General features: G+C 38.2%; 1 protein-coding gene across 3 annotated transcripts; it reads right to left on the bottom strand.

Moving 5' to 3' along the window:
- On the bottom strand, positions 1-26,903 carry fkbp5 (FKBP prolyl isomerase 5). 3 transcript variants are annotated; one of them, XM_010897961.5, is made up of 11 exons: positions 26,613-26,900; positions 12,894-13,053; positions 11,803-11,947; positions 10,613-10,755; positions 9,619-9,733; positions 9,211-9,367; positions 8,968-9,058; positions 8,672-8,755; positions 7,775-7,957; positions 6,913-7,152; positions 1-3,107 (listed from the first exon to the last, which is right to left on the bottom strand). In XM_010897961.5, exons 2-11 carry the CDS (start codon positions 13,023-13,025, stop codon positions 2,997-2,999), a joined length of 1,401 nt encoding a protein of 466 aa, XP_010896263.1. In that variant the 5' UTR covers positions 13,026-13,053; positions 26,613-26,900; the 3' UTR covers positions 1-2,996. The 3 variants fall into 3 exon arrangements, with proteins under 3 accessions (XP_010896263.1, XP_010896264.1, XP_010896265.1); XM_010897962.5 differs by having other exon boundaries at positions 12,927-13,053; positions 26,613-26,894; XM_010897963.4 differs by lacking the exon at positions 1-3,107 and adding an exon at positions 4,266-4,305 and having other exon boundaries at positions 26,613-26,903.

The raw sequence follows: 26,903 nt of genomic DNA, 5'->3' as shown, positions 1-26,903 counted from the left end.
TGAAATGGTGTCAGAATTGTCTTTTATTTCCATAGGTACATGTTGTTTACTACCTATAGTACGTCCCCCTTTTTTGACACCTCAAGTAACATAGGTTTGTGTTCCACAAAAACATATTACTAGATCAACACTATACAATCATGATATTACTTTATACAGCTTTTTAAAACAGGGTACAAAAATACAATTTCAATTTCTGTTTACAACAACTTCGTATGGAGGCTTTATGACTAAGGTTTGCTTTGTTCCTTGTCAGGTTAAAATCTAATCAAAAGTTATTTATCGCATGCTTTGTTAGCAGCATGTGTAAACAGTGAAATGTTTACTTACAAATATGGAACAGGTCTTTTTTACAGGTCTTTCATGTCATCTTACACGCACGTTGATTACTTTGCTAAAAATCACCATGGAAATCCAGCCACTTGTTTTTACTAATGAAATTAACTCACAAACAAAACAGTTGGGGTAGGACAGGCCAGTGGAAATCAAACATCTAATGCATTCAATATTCCAAAGAAAGGTGGGTGATAAACTGTTTCAATATTATTTGAGTTATGGTAATAACACTATAACAATATACAGCAGTCTCTGTTTAGTATGTGGTTTATAACAATCTAACAGTGCATGATCCTGTTATGTTTAACGCTCATTGTAGTCCAATAACCTTTGTAGTTGGCTCCCATAGAAAAAAACAGTACAAACAGAAACAGGTCATTTGCATTCAGAGCATTGGTGAAGAAATATTATGGATGTTATTATTAGCATTGAAACTTGATATGTTTTCTGTGCTCTGATATTTAAATGCAGACAATACAAATAACATACAACCTTCTGGTATTCCTGTAGGTGTAGGTAACTACCCTCCAGTAAATAGTGTTGGGTACAGACATTTTAAATTAAACAGATACAACTTTCAATAAAATAAAAAAGCATGCACAAGGAGTCAACCAGTTTTTATATTGAGAGCATAAGCCTTTACTTGTTTTCTAAACCTGCCATTATTTCACAATAATATAATTAAAACACCCAAAACACTGAGTGACAAAATGAACCTGCCTCAATTATAATCAATCACATAATCCAAATTTGTCTGCTTAGAAGGGGTGGGGGGGGGAATTATTTCACCCAGAGAGAATGCAAGGCAAAATTCAAATAAAGCTTCATTATTGGGCTTTCTTGGATTTGTGTAGTCCCCAAGGCAGTCAAGGAGAAGCAAACAGAAAAATACAATCTGCAACATGCAAAGTGTCCATCTGGGATGAGTTTGTCCTGGTTTAATGTCCATGTTCAAGAGTAACGATCAATCTGCATGACGGGTTCTTTAGCTAACCTCAGAAAATATCATATCTCATGTAAATATGTATTGAGACCCTTTACTCAGTACTTTGTAGAAGTAACCTTGGCATAGATCAAAGCTTTGTCTTCTTGGGTATGCTTCTACTTGTTTGGCACCCCTAGATTGGGGCAGTTTGTCCCATTTTTCAAACTCTGTCAGATGATGGTGATGATGGGAAGCATGGGTGAACTGCGACCTTCAGGTCTAAAAACAGATTTTCAGTGGGGCCAAGGATCTGGCTGTGCTGGGCCACTCAAGGACATTCACAGACTTGTCCCGAAACTACACCAGCGTTGTCTAAGCTGTATGCTTCGGGTTGTTGTGCTGAAAGATACATACTTGTTCCAGTTTGAGGTCATGTGCGCTCTGTATCAGGTTTAATTCAAGGACCTCCCTGTATTTTGCACCATTCATCCTTGCCTCCATCTTGAACAATCTCCCAGTCTCTGGTGCTGAGAAGCATCCCCATAACATGCTGCTCCTACCACCATGCTTTACTGCAGGGATAGTTTTAGAAAGGTGATGAGTGCTACCTTGTTTTTGCCCAATGTAGCATGGCATTGAGCCCTAATAGTTACATTTTGTTCTAAACTGACAAGAGAATGTTTTTCCTCATGATCACAGAGTCCTTGAGGCTGCATGCCCTATGCAGTGTCCTCAATCTAGCCACCCTGATTGATGGATTGCTGCCTAGATCATTGTCTTTTGGGCAGGTTCTACAATGTCTGCAAGAAACCTTTAAGCTCTGTAATAGTGGCCATATTGTGGGCAGCTTTAGGACGAGTGTTGGTGTTTCCATAATTCTTACATATCGCAATAATGGAGCACACTTTGCTCCTGGGAGCTGTCAATGCTTTAGCAATTTGTATTTTTATCCTCATGATCATTGATAAAAATGTTGCTCTGAAATGCACTGTGAAGTGCAGGACCTTAAATAGACGTGAGTGTGCCTTCCTAAATAATGTTCAATCGATTGAATTTTCCACACAGGTGGACTCCAAGTTGGCTCTATTGGGAGTGTCATGGCAAAGGGTATGAATACTTATGTACATGAGACCTTTTAGTTTTCAATAAATTGGCACACATTTTAGAAGTCACTTTGTCATTATCAGATATTGTGTGTAGAATGACGGAACTATATTTTAAAAAAATAAATTATTAATAAGTCTATAAAACAAACAAAATGTGGAGAAAGTGAAGGGATCTGAATACTTTCCAAAGACACTGTAGTTGCACAGAAGCATACCATTGTTCCACATTATCCCCATTGTGCATTGGCACAAAACTAGAAATCTCAATTCCAAAGCAAAATTATATTACATCGTAATATGTCATTTTAGGATTCATTTTGATTTGAGCATCAACATGACTTTGGGTATGAGTTGAGGTATGCATTTGAAGGCATGGCGCAATGCAAGAGATTCAGGGTTGTACCTCGACTGTATTTCAAGAAGGAAGGAATGCTGTTCGGCCTGTAGCCTTCCCCACTCACTCACACCTCCGTCTGCTATACAGGGAAATAGAACACACGGTGGGGCCGTAGGCAGGGGATGATGTGGTCAGGGTGGAGGAGTGTGGTCCAACTGCTCCCTGCCTCAGATCCGTGGTCTCTGTGTGGGTAGCTGGGGGTGAACTGGTGCCCCCGCCCCCCCCTGGGGCATCAGGGACGGTCCTGGCCATGGTCCTGACTGCAGCGTTGTCTCTTAATGCCCACTGGATGGTTCTGGTTCATCACTCCACAGTCCCCGCCCCTCCTCTTCCCTTTCCCTGTCTATTGAGCATACAGATACACCTATTATAACACCAGGTGCATATTTATTCCATTGCTCTATCAGTTTTTCATCGGATTTGCATTACAAAATGTGTGTATATTAAGTAGGGATGTGCATTGGACCGTATTTTACTATCCGAATAGTATGTGTTGTTTTTCGAATAGTTTTCGGTTAACCAAAATACATGTTTTTAAAAACTACCGATACCACATGAGCGCTACTACACGCAAAATACAGGGTGTTGCTCTCATGTTAAATCGGCTCAATGACCGTTCGTGTGACAAAAAAGCGACTGCGTGTATGGAGGAAGCCGTGTGGTTGACACACAAAACTACAGAACTAGAAGACAATATGAATTAACACACAACATAGAGATTATTGGGTGGAAGAGTCTAGAGAAGCTAATTAGCTAAGCTAGCCAGCTATATGCTATTTGCATAACTCACCGTTTTCTGCACTCTCAACCGCCTTTCGATTCCACAGCTGAACTTTGCTTAGTGTTTTGAAGCCAAATATTTTTTCCGGAGGTAACATTAATTCAGTTAATATATTTCTTCTTCCCTTTAATTAGTTAACTTTCATCCACTTGCTAACAATAGGCTAAGAAGTACATATTGCGTTATTCTGACTGACTGGGACCGACCACACTAATACCCCTTTGATTGAGGAATGTAAACAACAAACATATGTGAAGGAGCGCATGTTATAAAAACAACTTTAAACATTATACATTTTTTAAATGTCATGGTATGTCATCATATGTAAAATCGTTATATGGTATTCGAATATTCAACTAACCATCCCTAATATGAAGTGTATAATCGATAGTGCAGTAGACGAGTAACCGGGTTTCTACGCAAACATTTCATTCAGATGAATTACCAGACAGACGCATTAACAAAGTCATGACAAGGCTGACAGAAATTGATTTTATACAGAAATATTGACATATATTGTGGGTTCTTCCCGTGTCTGTGAATTTAATTTTGTTGGAAATACAGTGGGGAGAACAAGTATTTGATACACTGCCGATTTTGCAGGTTTTCCTACTTACAAAGTATGTAGAGGTCTGTCATTTTTATCATAGGTACACTTCAACTGTGTGTTGTTGCATTCCAACAGTTGTTGCCTTCTCACCAAGCTGATTGCCTGTTGTCCTGTAGCCCATCCCAGCCTTGTGCAGGTCTACAATTTTATCTGTGAGAGACGGAATTCTTACTGATTGGTAGGTGATCAAATACTTATGTCATGCAATAAAATGCAAATTAATTACTTAAAAATCATACAATGTGATTTTCTGGATTTTTGTTTTGGATTCCGTCACTCACAGTAGAAGAGTACCTTTGATAAAAATTATAGACGTATACATGCTTTGTAAGAGGGAAATCCTGCAAAATCGGCAGTATATCAAATACATGTTCTCCCCACTGTAGCATTTGAAACGCTGTTGAGTGGAAATACTGTTAACCATCATATTGAAGTAAACTCATTTTTATACAAAAACATACATACATGAGTCATTTGTAAAAAAATCTCTGCTACAGGGCAATGGCACAAATGTATGTAACATAATAATAATAGAAGTTCAATCAAGTTGCTACTCAGTATTGCCAATAGATGTCAGTCTACTACCACTAAATATGTCACACCGTTATGCTATCATAATATTAAAATTTAGATCCTGATCAGAATTGTTTTGTTTTTATGACATAGTAGACTACTCAAGCCTCTGCAATCAAATATAAGTAGACATTTTAATTGACCTGTAATTAAACAGTGGGCTTGCCTAGATAAGTAGCAAATACTTTAAAATGTATGATTTTATACAAGCATGGTTTTATACAAACATAATGGCTCCATAAAACAAAAATAACCTTCAAGTTTCCTTCATGTTTATATTTCCTAATGAGCAGGGGCGTCTGACTGGGGGTAAAACCGATACTGATTACCAGGGCCACAGGCGAGAGAGGGCCCTTAAAAAGTCTGGAATATATTTTATTTCACCTGAATATTTTCATTTCCTAATAACATTTCATAATGCATGTCAGATGAAATGTAAAGTGTATTGGCTGAATAACTTGGCTGATTGACTGACTACATTTTGTATACAAAAAAGACTATCTAAGGTCTCACCCACCCCTTGCTAATGCGCCAAATGGTTTAGTCCACATGCATGCATTTTGTTTAGTTCAGTTGAGCATCTGGTGGAGACGTGGAGCGCAAACTTCTAGTATAGAAATGTCTTTCTCAAAGAAAGCCAAATCAGGCTGCCAGAAAAGAAAGGAAAGGCAGGATAAAATAGAGAAAACTAAATGAGTGAAAGCAATTGCTGACTGACTTCTTTTCAAAGAAAGGTGAGCACAAACTAAACGAAATGGTGCTAAACTACTTGAATATCTCCGCGACCGTTAGTGCTAAAAACGGACTGAGACAACCCATATGAAGAGCAGAACATACACTTTCAAATGATAATTTGGTTATACGTGTAATCTGAGGTAAAGGCTAAATAAATAAACTACACTAACAATGATGTTTGCATACAACACACCATTATAATAGCCTAATTTGAAACATGTTTAATTTTAAATTAATAGGCTATAATGTCTATAATTAGCAATAATAGGCTAATCAGTACGTACATATCATGTCAACATTATAGTTATGTCAGATTCAGTAGAAGCAGATGTTAACATTGTGAAACACATGGCCCTCAGTTTCAGAAACTGTCACAGCAGGGACTGGAGTAGCAACAGACCCCTCAGCCTCCTGTTTGGATTTGATACAAGGTGAGCTTATATCAATATTAAAACAAACCATGGTTAGCCATTTTGACTGAAATGTGTTAAGTAACACTAATCTTCATGTATTTTAGGGGAGCATGTGTACAGAGGCCTGATTATTATTATTATTAAAAAAATAATGGGGGGACCCATCAGGACTGTCTACGCATAGGGCCCAGGATCTTGTGCTACGCCCCTGCTAATGAGTGAGGCAACTGGATTAAATGTGCCTCCAGAGAAAAATAAATGGTTGCCAGACATGAATGATGAATGACTGCTCACAATTGGTCAGCAACACAGCAGTGTCCTATCACATGTACAGTATACAAATCCTCAAACAGAAGAATGAACCAGGTCAGATGGTACTGACTGATTACACATCCAGCTGCGTCCTAAATGGTGCCCTGTTCCGGTAGTAGTACGTTGGGCCCAGTCAGTCAGAATCACGCAATATATACTTCTTATCCTACTGTTAGCAAGTGGATGAAAGTCAACTAATTCAAGGGAAGATGGAATACATTGACTGAATTAGTGTTACCTCCGGAACAAATATTTGGCCACAAAACACTACGTAAAGTTCCGCTGTGGAATCGAAAGGCGGTTGAGAGTGCAGAAAACGGTGAGTTATGCAAATAGCATAGCTGGCTTACTTAGCTAACTAGCTTCTCTAGACTCTTCCACCCAATAATCTCAATGTTGTGTGTTGATTCATATTGTCTTCTAGTTCTGTAGTTTGTCTTGTCAACCACACGGCTTCCTCCATACATGCAGTCGCTTTTTTGTCACACGAACGGCCATTGAGCCGATGTACATGAGAACAACACCCTGTCTTTCCGCGCGTTCTGAAATAGCTCCTCGTGTGGTAACGGTAGTTTAAAAAAATGTATTTCCGTTAACGGAATACTATTCGAATAACAACACATACTATTCGGATAGTAAAATATGGTCCAATGCACATCCCTAATAGGGAGCAGATTGCAATTTTGAAAGCAGTCCATTCAGGCTGTAAAATGTTGTTCCATACCTTGACATCATGTTCAGCAAACTTCTGGAACATGTTGGCATAGGTCTTCTTGTCCATTTCATGATGCTCCCGGATCTTGCGTTGACAGATGGAAACCTGACTGCGTGCGGCTCGGTTGGACGGGTTGACCTGCAGCACCAGTTTAAAGTCCGACATGGCCAGGTTGAACTCGTTACGGAACAGACGAGCCTCCCCGCGCCGATACAGAGCTTTCTCATTCTTCTCATCCAGCTCTAAGACCTGCGAGATAGACTCACATATAATCACAATATATCGCACTATATTGGTAATATTACATTACAGCGGAACTGACTGGATCATAATACATGAAATTCCATTATGACTGGTGCAGTTCAGTGAATGACTAAAAATAATTCATAAATATATTGCTTGGTAGTCAAATACGTAATAAAAGCATCTGATCAGCAACTGTTCCTTAAGTAAAAAATAAATAAAACATTACCAGGAAAAATGTGATTTTTCGTGTTCTGAATCGTTCAGTGCTGTTTGCTCTGAAGTATTATTAACACTATATTCTAAATACCAAATTTGTAACTTAACACATCCAACATTAAGGAGGAGCTTTTACAGTACTATGCAATAGTCCTAGGCACCTGAAAGTCAAACTAGTCATTTATTTGTAAAGTAATATAAAATGTTGATTTGAAAAAAAAAAATATATATATATATATATATATATATTTTTTTTTAATTTTATTTATTAAAACACTTACTACTCAAAAAAATTGCCTTAGTTTGACTTCCAGGTGCCTAAGACAGTACACCTGTTGTACACATAAAGAGGCATATGCATGTGTGTGGGATTTATTGGCATCCAGCAAGCAATAAAGTGAAAGTGTACCTTGTTGCAGTTCTCCACAACCAATGCATACTCTTTCAACCTCAGATAGCACATTGCCATGTTGAGCTGGGCAACCAGCAGGAAGTTCTGGACTGTTTGCTGCTGCTCCTTCCCCACAAACTCCATCTCCAGCCAGGACACAATGCGCTGGTACTGGACTACTGCCTGCAGATAACACCCCGCCTACAAACACAGACAACACATGGGCTAGGTCTCTCATGCAAAGTATTACATTTTAGGCTACATTGTCGTAGTGCAAAAGCAAAGTTCAAAGTCCAATTAAAAATACATAAATACAATCTTTCTGTTTGATTTAATTTAATGATGTGAAAAGGGGATTCTTTAAATGTGTTTTCAAGTCACGTGTTGACGCCACTGAAATTGCCAAGATTTTCCAACAACACACTATTCTCAAATAGTCTAAACGCTTTTGTAAAAGTCCCCTCACCCTGTCTCAGGCATATTACCACCAATCCCAACCAAATTGAAGGAATAAAGCAGGTATGTGGTGGGAGGCGGACACACTGATCAGTTTGTTTTAATAGAAGATAATTGTTTTTTGTTTTCTAAATCAATGACTGGTTTGCAAGGTGGGACTTATTTTTTACTGAAAGAAGACTTCAGATGGATGGTCCTGGAGTCATTTCCTAACTCAATTTACTGTAGGATATCTGAGGAAAAACATAGTCTCCTCTTCTAAATGTACATTGTTGAGAAACATTTTCGAATCAAACCCAAATTGTATTTTTTACATTTTGCAGAATGCTTTTTCTATACAAAATTGACATTCTAAAAAAATTAATAATGCTTTAGTTTATTAAAATATTTATACAAAAATGTGCCCAATGGCCATGACCTTGTGTCTTTTGTATTAAAGACAAAGATGGCACAATATACCTTGAAATATTGGGTCCCTTTCTGTTTGGCCCCAGCAGAAAAATCCAGTTTCTCCTTCAGGCCCAACTCCCAGGATTCTTTTGCCTTGATAAAAAAAAAACATACTGTTTTCAGTTTCAGAGTCACACAGACTTTTGAGAAGATTTCTCCAAGGCCACTGTGTCTTCATGCAATAATTTTCTGAGACTCTTATTGTCTAAACTACCAGCTTTAAGAAAAGCAATCTGTTGGCATCTTCCAGGGACACTAGCTAATAGTCAAATTCCTGTGATGCTAATTCAGCAAGTAAATCTCACCTTCTCAAAGTTGATTAGAGTCACTTCATACACCAAGTCTGAGTTTGGTCCAATCTTATACTGTGCTCTACCCTCTTTCCCAAAACCATATCTAAAAAAAAATGAGAGAGATTGTATGGTAAATTTTCTTCTGACAGAGAGCTTTTCCTTGCCCTTTCTTAGAGGCATACATTATTGTTGTGTCTATTGCAGTCCTTGTTTAAGGTGTTTCTGACCTTAGCAACAGAGAGTAGACGCCCTTACTTGGGTTTTAAATAAAGCATGCAGCATTCTCCTTTTTGCATCTTCTCCATGGCACGGTCTACCCCCAGAGGAACACCCATGTCTTCTGATTCGCCCACCACAAAGTGCACATCCCTGGAGTCAAAAAGACGCTCTCCACAGTAACCCTCCAGGTGTACTATTGAATAGAGGCGTCAATAGAAATATGGAAAATATTATTTTATACCAAGGGAATGGGATATTCACATAATGTTGTTGTTTTGACTGTTACATGAACAGTTTGATTGTTCAATATGTTTTGTTCGTATTTGACAATGTACAAAACTGTTATTGCACTTAATGTATGACAAAGTATTTGTGCCAAAATCAATAAACATATGAATCACTAAATTCACAGTGAATGTGATAGAGAGAGCATATCCCGCTAACCGTGAACTGTTGATCCATCGTTGGGGTTATTATAGCCCTCCCCTTTGACCTTTATCCTCCTTGTGATGCCACCGTCATCTGTGAGTAACTCTCCTTTGAAGCTTAGCAGCTCCACCTACAGGAAGTGAAGAGAAACTTCAAGAGAAGAAAAAAGGTTGTGTCTTGTCCATATGTTGCTATAGCAACACCAGCAGCAGTGGCCCACATCTTGAGTGGTAACTGTAAGATTCCATAGGGATAAGAATGAGGACAGAAACACAATGTATTCTGTTCACATTGCCAAAGAAGAATATTGGCCAGGGCTAATTTTACCACTTTGGTCTTCCATGCAGTCCAGACGTTCTCGCTGACAATTTGTTATACTTTCAGAATTATCGGCAAGCTAAGATTTTACCCCAACCACCAAAGGCTGGAGGTTTTCTTTGTCAGTTTTTGTAGAATCAATACCCAATTCTAGCGGGATCCGAGGTTGGCTATTTCCAATCAGATTTATCTCAGTGATGATGGATGATTGGATCTAAATTGTGCTGGATATTTATCAGACAGTCAGAAAATGCCTCACCAGCCCACTGAATTGCTTTAACTGGTCAGGCAGTGAACATGAATATTTCACATGCGTTTTCTATTACAGATTGTTGAGTGTAGTCCATGGTATACAGTCTGCAGCTCAGTATTGTAATATGTTCCGACAAGAAGAAAAGGGGTGTCTGTGTGGTAAGAATGTACAGCAATTCGCTCCCAAAAATGACCTCATTCTCTTTTATTTTTGATTTATTTAGATGTTGAATGAGCTATTGCTTGAACATGCGTTACCGGGCCTGTGCACAAATGTAGGTTTATAAATGTCTAGGGGTCATGTCTGTATGCTGGTACAATTACATTTAGTCACCTCCAGAGCTGCTTCACGTATAATTACACCGATCCAAGATCAGTGGACCCCGACAACATGTTGTTGAATGCAGATGAAGGCCTACACACTGTATACTTCTCCTACCTCAAACTGTAGCATGGCATTGGGAGGTATTTTGGGGGGACATCCGGCCGGCCCATAGGCATATTCCGGTTTACAGAGAAGTATGCACCTCTCTCCTCTCTGCATAGAGGACACACCTATATCCAAGCCCTTTATCACCTGACCTGTAGGGTGATATAAAAGAAGACCAATGGTGAGCAAATGTAGGCTAGAGAGGGAATTGCATAAGCAGTTTCAATACACACATCTTTCATAACCACTACCACCAAAACACACACAGATTTTTAACACAGATTGTAAATATGATGAATAAAGCATTTTGAGAACCTTTATGTATTTCAGTTAATTCCGAAGTGATTTGGGAAGTAACTTGTGTATTCTTTGTCTTCTTTTCTTTTTGTTATTTTTTTAATTTATTTTTTACACATTTTGTGTTCTAGCACTTTGGAACTGTGCTGGGGTCATTGTCCTTCTGCCTGATGTCCAATTAGTTTAGAGGTATTTGGTTTTTTCTAAGCTGTACTTTAGAATACGTCCTTCTGCTGTTGTCAGCAGTTAATCAATAATTGAGAAAAGTGAGCAAATTCCAGTGGCAGCCATACATCCCAAAACATAACAACCCTTCCAACATATTTCACAGATGGGGTGGTATGCAACGTCCCATTTTTCTGCACAGTTTCCTCTTGCCATCACTGGGAAATGTTAATCTTTGTCTCATCTGTCCACAAGACCATAGCTCTACATGCTTTTTTAGGCCGTTGCTGAGCACATCAATGTTTTTTCTTCTTCTCAATGTAGCAAACAGTTTTTTTGGGCACACCTAATGTTATGGCTTTGTCTCTGATCGATTTATAAATCTGATTCAGATTTATCTGCCTGATGATGGCCAGCCTTATCATGTCTTTTGTCCTCATGCTGTCAGGTACCAGCTTCTCCAAATACTCTTTGTAACCTTAAATAGGGAGACTATCTATAAAACATTGTAGAATTTCTAAATGGCTCATCCAATATGGATAACTTAAAATTAACTTCAACTCTATAGCCATTATTTAATTTCTAATCCAAAGTCCATCCAACATTGGTTAATGTCCTAATCAATATAGATTTCATTGTTTGTTAATCCTAATAACAGTTTATCTACAGAAAACATGCATCTGAAATGTACAGATGAGTACTGCAGGATATTCAGACAGACTCAGACTCTAACATACCTTTTCCCAGACTGAAGGTGAAAGCTTTCTTGCGGTCCATACTGGAGTCGAACTTCTTTCCATTGAGTAGTTTCCCAGTATAGTGCACGGTTACTTTGTCCCCTATCATGGGTCGGTCACCATCCTCTCCCCATTTCTTCACCACCTACAGAAAGAATCTGGGTAAGACCTAAGAACTTGTTTCTCCATCAAGTGAGGATTTCTGCTTGTAAAAATGATTCCCACAATATCTGAAAGTGGATTTTTGTTTACTTTTTGATTGACTGGAATTTAAAGGAACATTAACCTAGTCCTGAAGGAGGAGGTGATCAAAACAGCCTCTTAATGCAAAGTGACTAGCACAGTTTGGGCTATGGAGAATTGGTGCTGGACACAGGTTGCTTTGGCTTATCACACTCATATTATTACTCTTACAGTTTTTACCCAGTACCACCAGAAAAGGACTAGCCACCCCTCAGAGTCTGGTTCCTCTCTAGGTTTCTACTACTAGGGAGTTTTTCATAGCCACTGTGCATCAACTCAGTTGTTGCTTACTCTTTGGGGTTCCAGGCTGGGTATCTGTAAACGCACATTGTGACAACGGCTGATGTACAAAGGACTTTACAAAATAAATGTGATTGATTGAGCACACTCTAGTGACTCCATGTGGTAGGTTGAGTGCCTGTGCTGAATCTTGGTTGTTTGCCAGAGAAGGCATTCTCATCCAAGCACAACAGGGACTGGCACGACCGTCATGATTTATCAAACGGTATGATACAAAATGGAGGACACGTCTCAATTTTTGACACTCTCCCGAGCTTGCTGGGAGTTGCTGTGATGAGCAAGACCATAAAACACATATGACTTCATAAAATTAGGTGAAGAGAAAAAAGTTGAAAGAAGGGTTTCTCTTAAGTCTCAGAAAAAACTGCTTAGGGGAAAATGTGGTTTTGTAAGGCCTTGCTTAAAAGAGGATGCACAAGTAGAACATGTCCACACTAAGATATCTTTCATAACCAACAGCTTCATGACATGTGTATGGAGTGTATAGCCAATTTCTTCATGTACAAATCTGAACTTCACTCCTTTCATGTCAAGTAAGTGTCCCTTACCGAGGACATAGAGGAAGAGGTTGAAGCTTCTACCTTGCAAACTCCCCCATCTTTGTTAGGAGTGACATCAATGCCCTTTCTGACCACAGCAGGTGATTGGTCGTCCATGGACTGCTCCTTATCTCGGGTCATATCTGCACCTGTGCATGCCACTCTAATCCTGTGCAAAAGAGTCACACGCACAAACACAAACACACAAAGAGGCATTGTTAAAACTGGGATATGCACAAATGCAAAAAAAAATAAACTCACAATTAAAAAAAGCACCAAGACACTCAGCCGAAAGGAGCAACTTAAATGTGCCATATTTGTGGCCATTCCTCAAGATTTGATTCTGGGGCCAGTTCTGTTCTCCATGTATATCAATGACATTGTGCCTCCTGCCGGTAGCTCCCTCATCCACCTTTATGCCTACCCTATACACAACTTGCTCCTCCAAATCATACAAATGCATCCTTTAATTTAATGTAACGCTAACATTACATTAATTTAGTTTAATTTAATTTAGTTTTTCTAAATAATTGTCACAGCCTTTTTTGTTCATATTTACCTACGGTGCCAATTATTCTGGAGGGTACTGTATAGAAATGTCATTTGTTCTGAACTGCCCATTCCTGTGCACACTGTATTTCCTGTCCCATTCTGCCCTGACACTTCACTCTAAATTCACATTTCTATCACTCTTTCTCAGAAGGTTAGGTGTCTTCAAATAGGAGGACTTTGTATTGAAGCATTGTCCATTTCTAAATGGTAAAAACACTTGCGCAAATACCCAAAGATAAAAGTTGAGAATATGTACGTAATCTTTGTAATTTCGACCTCATGATGGCCAGCTAAATATAAGATGGCTCAAAAGTGTTCTCATCAGTGGATGCTTATACCGATTTTCACCTAATGCCAATTATTTAACCAAGAGTAAACTATTTACATAGCTTTTGTTGTCAGCCAACTGCCATAATTAGTTCAATATTGAATTATCTGTGTGCATGTAAAGCTACTCAATGCTGGCACTGAGATAATTATATCCGGTAATTAACTCAATCAGGCACATTAAACTGTATCCAATCGCATTTGCCACCATCCAATTGTATATCTTGCAAAGGTCAACTTCACCAGCAGAGGGTTTAACTTGAACTTGTTTTAATGTTGCAAGGCACTTGACTGACTAGGACTTCATTCAGTGAGTGACAAACCATCCAACATTAATTAAAAAATGCTTTAATGCAGGGAGAGGCAGAACTTGGTACCATTAACCCTGACAGTTACAGTAAACTCAAGAAGTATTGGCTCCCTTCATGAAATTGGGCAAAAGTTAATGCAAAAACACAAAAAACAAACAATGAGTCATATTTTGTCCTCGAACATAAGGGGGAGCTGTATACATTGATGACAATACAATTTCGCAAACACAAAACATTTTATTAAGTAGTGTGATTATTTTTGCGCAACAGATTTCAAAAGTATTGAAAGCATTTTTGGTGGTAACAGCAAAGGATTATCTCTTTAAGCACGGTCCAGTAAAACAATTATGCAGTGAATTATGAATTAAACAGCCCGACACATCAAAGGTGCTTTCTGAATTTAGTTGCACTTCAGGAAGGAAACTGCTCAAGGATGTCACATGAGGCGATTGGTGACTTGAAAACAGCAGAGTTCAATAAAAGTTGAAAACTGAGGATGGACCTAAATAACACAATGAAAACAATTCAAATATACAGAATAAATTTATTCCAAATCACTAACATTCTCCTGCAACAAAGCAAATGTTTAAAGAATATACTTATTAACCAAAATGTAATACTTTTGGCTTAAATGCAGTTTGAAACAAATCCAAAAACAAATATCTGATTCGCAATCCTGGATGGTATCAATATGAATGACATCAGCAATGACTGAGGAGTTTTTAAGATACAAAGAAAGAGGATGCAGATAAACACAAGAGGAATCCAAGAGGAAAACCTGCTTCAATATCATCATGAAAAGTAGTTTTTTGTAGTCAGCAAACAAATTCAATGTTATTTCTTGTTTCTGCCAATGCATTTCACATAGAAACGACCCGAACAACATAACATGGAGGCTTTGAGAAATGAAAGAAAATACGAGAACATTTATTAAGCAGACCTCGCTCACATTTCAATACATGTTCTGACATAATAAATTGTATGGATCCCTTCTGACCAATTCCATGAAACAAATCTTGCTGACCTAGAAATCTCTCACACTTAATACAAACCAATTAAGGGTCCCCCAGGGTGAAATGTCCCTAGAAACAGCAATTGATTGAACCACCTACAATTTTAGCAATCCAAACATAACCAGTGGGTTTTGTATGTCCCCAGTCTGCCATTGCTCTACTGATGAGAGATGATCCCATGTCTCAGTGGGATCAATGAAAGAGAGGGAGGTTGCCATTCATCCATATGACAACAGAAATTCTGCATGAGCTTTGTACCAGAGGTGGGGGACTCGAGTTACATGACTTGACTCGAGTCTGACTGGAGTCACAATTTTCAGGACTTGTGACTTGCTTGATTAAAGTATCAAAATGACTTGACTTGACTTTGACTTGAGAACAAGTTACTTGAGACTTGACTTGACTTGAAGTGGAAGACTCGACAATGAATTGAACTTATAATAAACAAACAGCAATAAAATGATTTTATATGTTGTGACATAAGCACCACTAATCAGCGTATGTGCCTTTAACGCTGCACAATTCAAACCGCGCCAAACATGGCAGACAGTAACGTTAGTCGAGCTCCACAAATAGTATCGTTTGTATACAAGGACTTTGAACTGGACCGTGTGAATAAAAAAAGATTTGCCAGATGCTAAATATGCAAAAAAGTCAAATTTCATTCGTCATTTTAAGAACCACAAGGAAAGGTAAGAAAGTAATCTCTTTATATTCAGTTTCACTAAGATCTATAACGATTAAGTTACTAATGTAATAAATTAATATTTTGTTTGTCATAATTTGGCCTTGGTTCCACATTGTTAGTTTTTTTCTTGTTAGAAATGTGACCATTTTCATTACTGAATACGTCTGGTAAATAGATGTAAGGGAATTTGACTATAACAGTGGCATAGCCTGAATTTTAATGTTGATGGGCATCTTAAAATGAGCGGGCATGTATATTATTACACGTAGGCTATAATGTCTGTATTAAATGTGCGCATTTTCAAGTGTTTGTGGACTGCGCGTTGAAACTAAAAAGCATTGTGCTTACACCATAACAGTTAACTTTACTGCATGAAAGGCTAACATGGAGGCGCCGATGTGATTACTAGCACCTAAACATTTCGAAGAGTTTTATTTTTTTACTCATACAGACAAGAATAATTACAGCGTAATTACATATTAGGCAGTTTTTCAGTCACAATAATTAGTTTATAAGGTTGTTATTAGCCCTTATTACATGGATTGGCTGAATTCCAGTGCAGAATGCGTGTTATTTCTTGATAACAGACCGTTGCCATGAAAAACAGCGCGTTGCTATGGACGCAGCAGGATTCTAACCAGAGACGGAACGGTATTTGATTTTGAAATCGAGCTTCGCACCGAGCGCACGTCAGAAACAGAGGACAGTGTGTGTGTGTTCATCTCTTTAGTACTGTGACTTGACTTGACTTGAAACTTATAAGGACTTGACTTGACTTGCTTGATTTATCTGAACTGTGACTTGAGACTTGACTCCAGACTTGATGGTTAAGACTTGAGACTTGCTTGGACTTGACCATGTGTGACTTGTCCCCATCTCTGCTTTGTACTGTATTCACCGAAAATAATGTGTTGTATAACACTATCATTCCACAAATACTGCTGATACATAATGGGCATTTCCTTATATTACAATGCAAAAGTTCTAACTATTTCTAACTAAAAGATTCCTTTTAATCTGTTTTTGAATGTATGACTAGACTTGAAAATTGCCAAAACAACCAACAGAGTGACAGAGCCAGAAGAAATGTGTAAATAATATTAGAAAAAGTGGGCCTTGCTTTTAGAGACTTTCAAAGCACAAAAAATTGCCATGAACAGAATTTTATTTAACTAACATTAACATGAAACAGAATTACAATTTTCGGTTCACACTAGCAACAAGTAACTCTGAATTCACCATAAGGTATGTGTATGTGTCACTTTGTCCAGACCACTGACCTGGAAGTTGTACAGTATACCTCACTGACAATGTTGTTCACTTAGTAACTTACATCATGCTTTCCTTTACTGGTAAATCCTTACTTAACAAAAGTGTCTTCCCATTCATTGTGCAGTCAGGTAAAAATATTGTGATTCCTTATGAAGGAGAAACCTAAACAGTATGTCAATGTGGTTAAAGCATACATCTCAGTGGGTGTTAGCATCACCCCTTTATGATCAAACAAATGGATACAAAGCAAAAGTTGTGGATAGGGGGAATTTGTTATTAATTTTGTGGGTAACATGTTTTGGGTGCTACAGAGACAAATAAATAAATTTGTGCCAGGAGGTACCAGCATCTTTTCTATGTCCTGTCCATAGTGAAGTAGAACCATTAGGGGCGAAATAATTGCTCGACTTACTACTACAGTACCAAAATATATTACTTTTGATTTGTTTCACTATAATTCCAAGTATGTGATGGTACACATGCACATCCACAAAATGGATAAATGGATAATATTTGTACATGCTTCTCCCAGTGCTTTTTTCCCCAATACCAAACAAACAATGTGAAGGCAAACATTTTCTTTATTCTTGTACATTCTTATCTTTCACTATAACTATGGCTGAAACATCTGGGATTGCTGAAAACTTTTATTTATTTGGGTTAAAACATAAATTCATATAAACATAAATACCCTACAAACAAAACGTTCCTAAGTGGCAGGTGTTGGACGGGGCATCGTTTTTCTGTACTGAAGTCCAAAGTCAGCTATGCGAGGGGACCCACAGTCCATTTTGAATGGTTTAAGGCAGTGTGCACGTGAGGAATAGAGGAGACAAATAAATGAAAGGTCACACAGCTCATAGTCCACAAGGGTGGATGGGTGGGTGTATGGGTGGGTGTATAAGGGGGGGGGGTCTGCCCCGCTAGGCCTGCAATCACAAAAAGCATATTTGAGGGAAAAGCATATTTTACGCAAACCATATTTAAGTTAGAAGAGGACAGATGAGGAGAGTTGGGTCAAGATTCTACTGGCAGATCACATGAGCAGGTAATTGTGTAGAACTACGCCTAAATGTGAAGAATGTCAAGGCTCACCCACTCAGCTAAATGCAGCCTGTCAAGGAATTTCTGTGCCTCATCTGGGGATTTAAACAGCAACTTTTCATTGGCAGGGTTTACTTTCAGCTTGGCCTTTCTTTTGTAGGTTCTGCATTACAGAATCAAAACCTTTCTGCACTTGAGGTGGGGCAAGTAAAATTATCCATAATTTGTGACTCCCATGGGTGACGAAAGACCATCCGGTCTGTAGGTTTCCATGATGGCCTGTCTGTCTACATTTTGGAGAAGCCTGGGGAGGTTTCTTCCAAAAGGTATGTATAAGGATTTTGAATATAAGATAAGATTAGATACATTGCCTTCCAGTTTTAGTGGACCCCATGGTAAAAGTGAGCAAAAAAGGCTTTTTAGTGTGTGCACACAGGCAAGAAATGGTAAATAATGGCATTGCACCAACGTTCTCTTGAAATACTGCCAAACTGTGGCCTAGAGTGGTCCAGAAGTCTTAGCGACGTTTCCAGGGCACATAAACGACTGCAGCTTTGATTTGAACCCGACCAACTGCTCTTTATGTAAAAATTATTTCTCTAGATTTTTGTATTCAAAGCAATTCACAGTACTAAGTTCATCCGATTCCACAAATGTTCATCCTGAAGTTAAGGTACAACTGTAAGAATAAACAGCTAATAAAAATATAACATAGACACAATCATAGTCATAATGAGCAAAATTCATTGTCTTAAATCTAGACTTAGTACAACACTACACTATGTGTCTACAATTTAATTAAATAATGCCACAATATGGTATTAAAAGTTTGGAAATGTATCCTTTATTAGGTTGTCTTGTTGTCATATTTGGCACATTAACATGTCAAGTTGATTTTGGAATATCTTTATCTGCTGTTAGCTTCCGCCTGCCAGTGAACCAAGTCCTAAAAGCTAAGGGATACTTTGACAATCGACAACCCTGTATGCAATTAGAATGAGACCTAAGATATTTTGTAGACAAGCAATGACTAATGGAAATATGTTTCATAGTGCATTAGACACTGGTCTGATGTGTGTTTGTCTCAGGCCTAACACATTGGTGTTGCAATTGTGTTGCATATTGAAAATGCAGGTGAATGCTATGTCAACTGACTATTACATATCTTTTCACGTTTCACAGTATATATAAATATATTTGCTGCAATTACCAGAAATGTGTCATCCATCCTCTAAACCACACAGTGTTTCTAAATTTTGATTGGTCGGAAGAACAGTCGACTCTTGGTTGATGATTTATTTACAGCCCTAAATGGCAAAGAGCCAGAGAGTGACACTTTTATACAGAATGAGGGCATTTTCCATTCTCTGACCCATCTGTCTGTCTCCAACAAATGTTTCTGAGTGGTAACACCAGATTCAGTTCAGTCCCTACACATTCTCATTGGCCCTAACCATTTAGTGTTGGATCTAATGAGTCTGCACACCTAATGTATTGCCCGTACCTTACAAATCTGCAAAAACCCAAGTGTTAACATCAAGAGAAAGCAAGTGAATTGGTATCAGATGACAGAGTTAATAAGTTCGCCTTCTAGATTCCAAGTGACCTTTTTTATTGTGGGTCTAAACAACCCATTCCAGGCATGATTAACTTAGTTAATTGGTTTACTACTAATCATTGCGCCCTGCTCTCCTCCATCCACCTCTTTCACCCCCTCGCCGTCTTCTCTGCCTCTTTCTTTACCCCTCTCTCAATATTCACTTTTTATTCAGCTTCCTCTTTTTCTGATGGAAAGTACATTTTCCAGTACCGGTGATACAGTACATAATGTACAGAGTGTGCCTGTGGGTGTGTGCACACAGCGCGCGCACACACACACACACACATTTGCGTTCTCATACACATACTCACAAATGGACATTTGGTGCTAAATTTATATTATGTAGAAATCTCACATCTGTTGTCACATACATCAGAATGATATTAGGACCATGTAATCATATACATTCACCATTGTCATGGTAAAATAAAAAGTATTAAAGCTTAAATATTACAATATCCTGGGAGTCTGCCCTTCTTCATATGGAAATCTCTTCTAAGAAACGTTAGAACAGAACATCATGTTCTCTGAGCTGTAACGCTATAGCTTTCCCCATTGACAGGGCCAATTGCACAAACATACATGGAGAGAAACGCACACAGCACTAGCATTTAAGAATAAATTGTTTTAATGATCTAGTAAGCAACTGCAGAATAAAAGTAGAGAGGTTCCCAACCTGGGGGTTTGATGTGACAGAATACAAATAAAAGAAAAACATGATGAAAAAATGACAGAGCTGGACACAATAATGGTGGTTGAGACTTTAGAAACTCATGCGATGTTTCAACAGGATTAATGGGAGAAGCTGCCAATTACAAATGGGGTACATGCGAAGAGATGAGCAGCAGCCCCAAGTCCCGAGCAGAGGCTTTGTTGCTATATTCTCCATCAACTAAGCAATGTCCATTAATAACAATCAATAAAAAATTTATTGGATTAATGAATGATCAGTTATATTTTTTCTTGTATGAGCACAGGCAGTGAAAATAATAGTTTAAAAACACATGACTCCATTTACAAAATGAGTCACTATTCTGGTTTGTAGTCTGGGAACAGGCATGTGTTCTCTTAACTACTGAGTACACAGTGTGCTGTTTCTGTTGAGATGGGGACATTCGTCTTTATATTACACAAACCCGTTTCCGCCTGAGGGCCAGAAGGCTACGGCCATCCAATATTGTCCCTTGCATACAGAGATTTCTCCGGATTCTCTGAATCTTTTAATGATATTATGTACCGTAGATGATGAGATCCCCGAACTTTTACGTTAAGAAATGTTATTCTTAAATTGTTGCAATATTTGCGCGTGCAGTCTTTCACAGAGTGGTGAACCCCTCCCCATCCTCACTTCTGACAGACCCATCCTCTCTGGAATGATATTTGAATACCCAATCATGTTACTGACCTGTTGAGAATTGACCTAATAGTTGTGTGATATTCTGCCAGGTTTAGTTTTAAGCATGAGAACAACTTTTCCAGTTTTTGTTGCCTCTGTCCAAACTTTTTTGAAACATGTTGCTGGCATCAAATTCAAAATGGGCATGTATTTCTCCAAAACCAATAACATTTCTCAGTTTCCACATTTGACATTTTGTCTTTATACTATTTTCAATTTAACATAAGAATACATGATTTGCACATTGCATTCTGTTTTATTTGCATTTTACGCAGCGTCCCAACTTCTTTGGAAACAGGATTTTACATTTTTATCATTAAAATACAGTGTCTTTGGATAGTATTTATACCCTTTCAATTTTCCACATTATTTGTGTTATTGACGTAATTTATAATTGTTAACTTTCATTTACCATTGTGGAATCTGAGCATTAACAATTACAATATGAATGTACATTTCATTGGAAGTGAATGTGCCTAGATAATGAGAACAACAGAAACCCCTCTGTTTAGATCCATTTGTACCAATGTATTAAAAATGAAAAAAATCTCATACATAGGTATTCAGACCCTTTGCCATGACGCTCTTGACATCTCTGCTGCACCCTGCCCCCTTCATAATCCTTGAAATTATTTATAAATACAGCTCCGTAAAGAAATTAAGAGACCACTGCACCTTTTTCTTTCCTTTCCAAAAAAGTCTAAAGGAGGTTTTTGAGTGAGGAACCGAAGGGTTAAAATTAAAAGAGCACTGCAAATTGAACACAAAAAGAAAAAGGTGCAACTCTTTCTAGAGCTGTTCAGAGGCGACCAAGGACCCAATGGCCATGTCTGCAGAGGACCGTTGGCTAGAAGTTCAATGTTCCTCTGCAGAGATCAGACAATCATTTGACAGCATGAGGAAAAATATTATTTAATCTGGAAGCCAAGCTCTACACCTGGCAAAAACAAGATCTGGCTTATACCAACCCTATGATGAAACATGGTGGTGGGAGCTTAATGCGATGGGGATGCCTCTAAGCGCAAGGACAGGGAGACTGGTCAGGCTGGAACGGAGCAAGATTCTGAGAAATTGTTGAAGGAAACCTGATCCGAAGATTCATCTTTCAGCACCACACTGACCCAAAGCACACAACCAAGAAAACAAAGTGAAGGGTTCTGAATACTTTCCAAAGGCACGGCACATGTCTTTAATAGGCCCATGTTGAAAATTGTGACACCCCCCCCCCCCCCCCCCCCTGAATATGACAGTATAATTACCACTGATAGGGGCATGTGAGCATTAACATCAAAAATCAAATCAGCTGACTGCTAGTTTATATTTGGTTTGATGATTCGTAAAGAGTGATTTGGCCATTTAAATAAATACATGCTTACATATCCCCATCAGATTTTTGGCTAGCGGTGGTGAAGTTTGTACAGGCTGTTTAAAGAAAATAATTACGGATTACAATTTTGCTTGGTAAGTTCTTTCAGGGTGAGGAACCATCTGACAACACGTTGTCTGTGTGTTTAGGTGGAGTATGTGTGGGGGAACACTAAGTCCTTTCTGTTTCAAGTTCCTGGCACAATCTGATGATGTTCACCAATCTGAAACCCACTCAGTCGCAACACAGCATCTGTTTCAGATGGCAATGCCCTAATAAGCTTCCATCAACACAAAGAGACTAGGCTGTGCGGTTTGAACCCTGTGTGCAGATTCACTGGCCATCACATCAAAAATATTTGTACTCTTTAAATTAGATTAGTAAACGGTTTATATTTCCTGAAATATACCATGGTAATGTTAATTACTCGTTTATTATTGGATGGTAGGTGCTTTCTAGAGTGTGCATTATTGCTCTATAAGGTTCAATATATCAGCTAACATTTTCTTTTAGTAGAGCTAAATGGCAAGGAAGTGCATTCTTTCATATGTTTCTGGAAGCAAAAGTAACATTTTAAATGTATTGCCATTGCTGATTTTGATTATCATTTTGGAGAAATATTGTTAAGCTTAGAGACAACCACAAAGGTTTCTTGTTATACACCATGGAATAAGTAATAATAATTTTATAAAAATTGTAGAGTTTTTTATAGAATCTCATAATCCATTCAAGCAATATTTTTTGAACCGTAGGGTAATTTAGACCAAGCAATTTCTGCATCCTCCAAAAATAGAGTGGGTCAGGTCATTGCTTGAGCAATGCAGCATAGCACGATTTACATAAATATGTAACTATTTCAGAAAACATATCGGCGGTGCTATTACATTCAATATCTAACTATCTCAGTGCTTTTGGTCCTTAATACACTAACTTTCAGTGTCAACATATGAGAAGTTCTGTTTACCTATCATCGGAAACCGGACACTAGGGGCAGTTATGAATGTGATCGTAGTTACATAGAGTGGCTTTTTGATAGGGTGTTGTGGTCGGGGATGGTGGGTGCACATTTCCCCAACTGACTTTCAATCTGATCGTTGCGAGTTTGATTCCAGCGAGAGGCGAGAAATTTTGTTGTTGGGGAATTTTGTTGTTTAGACAGGCGTTTTTCGGTTTTTGGAACCTTCACCCTAACCCTAACCTCAGTACTGTGATTAACCTAAACCCAAAGTTAATCTTAACCATAAACCATAAATGTTATTCGTAACAAGGCGATTTTCATATTGAATCGATTACGTTAAGGAACAACATAACAACAAAACATTAAGGAGTAACAATAACTAGTCCTTAAGGACCAATAGCACAGGGGATACGTTGACAGCGATTTAAGTTCATACTGAACGTTATTGCGGTTTACAAAATACCTCCGTTCCATATGAAAGTAATTCCTGAGAGGTGCGGTTGAGCTTGAGTGGCAGTCAGTGGATGGTAAATGAGGGTGATGGAGTCTGTTCATATATCATTATTATTATTATTGAATTTACCAGACACTGGTATCCAGACCGACAACCATGGCTTTACAAGTGCAATACTCTACCAAATGATTTACGTGGGAGGGCATGTCTGGTAAACAGCCTGATCTTAAAGCCACTGGACATTTCTCCTATTTTTGTACAGTACCCGCTAATTTAACTCCCTTAGTAGTACCATGGTATAAATTAAAGTACCATAGGAGAACAATGGAAAATGCTTGTGAGGGATGGTGTTATTTAGGTGCTTGGCAGTGCAATCCCATTTCACAGCTAAAACAATGGTACATGATTAAGATCTATACCATGGTATGAATTATGCAATGCCATGGCTATATTTGGGTACAATGGTAGAACAATGGAAGTGCCATCATACTTCCAAGGAAAATACCATTGTACAAGTGGAAGTACCACAGTTGTACCATGGTACATTTTTATAATGGTGTTAGTGTGTTTCTAAGTCAGAGAGAGCATGGAACTCAGAAACCCTGTGGAGAAATACAGGGACGGAACACAACAAAGCAGAGAACATTCAGTCCTGAAAGCACTAGCACAGTCACTCCACAGATAAACACTGTGCCTCCAAGCTCTCTATCACAAGTCAATGTTTCACACTAATCCACATATAAAACAGCAGCCAAACTGGAGACAGTGTCTGGCTGTCATGGCTGACAGACTGACATGGTAACAGACTAGGACAATGTCGGAAAGAACGGGGCATTGTCGGAAAGAACAGGGCATTATCGGAAAGAACAGGAAATTGTCAAAAAAACCAACGGGGCATTTTCTGTCATAGTGGGCATGTGTAACATGGGGTAAGTAGACTGTGTCTGTCCTGGGAAGAAGAACACGGTCGGTTGTAAGGTTTAAAGAAGATCATCTAGATGTCTATGGAAGAACACAATAAAAATGTTCAAACCCAAACATGTGTACATACAGCTGCCACTAATATTCTTAAGACATTTTCTGGTCTTTCATTAAGAAAACAAAGCAAAGGTAATGTTTAGAAAGCTTTTCACAATGTTTTGGAATATGCAATAATCTTAATTTATAAGAAGAAAAGGTGGACGACATGTTGGTTTTAATTAAACGCACTTTTGACTTCTGTCAGCCAGTTAATTGTAAAAAATGCACTATTCAAATTTGCTACATTTATTCAAGCACCTTAGGAGGAAAGCCAAGTAGCAACATACCTTACCCACTATAAATACAGAATGGGGTCTGATAATTACTGGAAATGGGTTATTTGTGATGCTAAGTCAATACTGTCCGGAATAATTTTACTCATGGCTATCTCTGGACGCAATTTCTTGGAAATGCTCTTTTTGTTCCTCATACCCCTTCTCTGTATGTTCTCTTAATCCGTCTCTCCCCCCCCCCCCTCTCTCTCTCTGATTAATTTCTACAGGGTCACAACATCACGTCATCACATCTACTATTGCTTTATTTCAAGACACGTGTCCAATGCCATGCCAACATAACCACCACTACAACATTGGCATATAGATCGCGAGATTGAAATGCCCTAAACAAACCACTGTGTGGCCAAACAAACCTTGGAAGAAAACCTTGGTATGATAGTATGTAAGTACAGTATGTACTATACTGTAATAACATTAAAATCTTCACACATAAGAAGCCTTGAACATGTGATAAAAGTGCTCAGAGATGGATCAACCTCAAATCTACAACTTTAAAGATAAATTGGGATGTAAAAGAATGTGTGTGTGTGTGTGTGTGTGTGTGTGTGCGTGTGTGTGTTATAGGTGTTCTAATTTCTATATTTTCTGCTTATTCTACCAGTGAGTATTTACACTGAAACAAGCAATAGTTAAAAACCCTTTTCATATATTGAAATGTGTTACGTCAACCCCACAAATTCTGAAACAAAATGTTGAATAAATGTATCATACAGCTTAAATAAATTAAACTGTCTACATACCTGAAATCAGATTAGTTGCTATTCTTTAACAATCTACGTACGTACAATAAAATGACAGCTACATTCTAGGTAATATATATATATATATATATATATATATATATATATATATATATATATATATATATACATATATACCTTGAATTCAACTGAAAATGTTCATTGTGAGTGAACATTAAATACTTTATTTTGTGTGTTGTGTATGTGAGCATGTGTCTTTTTCTGTATGTGTGTTTGTGTGTGTGTGTGTGTGTGTGTGTGTCTGTGTGACGAAAGAAATACCAAAGAGTATATCTGCTATAGTATCATTTGATACCAACTTAAATCGATGTAAATTAATTCCACTCTAATTAAAAACACTGAACCCCGCTAAGTAAAATAATAGAAAATGATAATGAGATCATATTTGGAAAAAGAACCCTAGAACAAAACGTACCAATGAAAACTGATTCTATATTTGCCACATTTTCTAAAACATAGGTCTGTCAAAAACAATACATGATAAAAGGCAGTTTCGTATTATCTATTTATTGATTTCATTCTAAGGCACATCTAGAGTACAACTGGATGTACAATGCAACTCGATAGCCAACTCAACAGTCTTGTAAGCTAAAACATTCTCAATAAAGCTGTTCACAAGGCAGCAAACCAATTATTTCCGTACAAGTAAAAAAATAAAGCTGTAACTTACCTGTTTATCTTTTGCCCTTTCTCCTTGGTCGTGTGTGGCTTTCGTGATAACTTCAGCCGGTATACACTATCACCACTGGCTCAGTAACACACGTAAGCACGCTATGCCGCTGATTTCAAACCCGCCCTCTCATAAACAACCTGGTACTAAATGTTCTGCCGGCTGTTTTCTACACTCAAAACCCCCGACACTGGTGACGATCAACACGGGATTTTTCGCCACATGGAGAGGAGAATTGAAATGACACTGGTAACAAGGTGAAGGGAACTGCAAGTGGGAGGGCGACTTAGT

This window comes from Esox lucius, chromosome 17 (assembly GCF_011004845.1).
Source record: "Esox lucius isolate fEsoLuc1 chromosome 17, fEsoLuc1.pri, whole genome shotgun sequence".
Taxonomy (NCBI): domain Eukaryota; kingdom Metazoa; phylum Chordata; class Actinopteri; order Esociformes; family Esocidae; genus Esox; species Esox lucius.
This window is presented reverse-complemented; position numbering and strand designations above follow the sequence as displayed.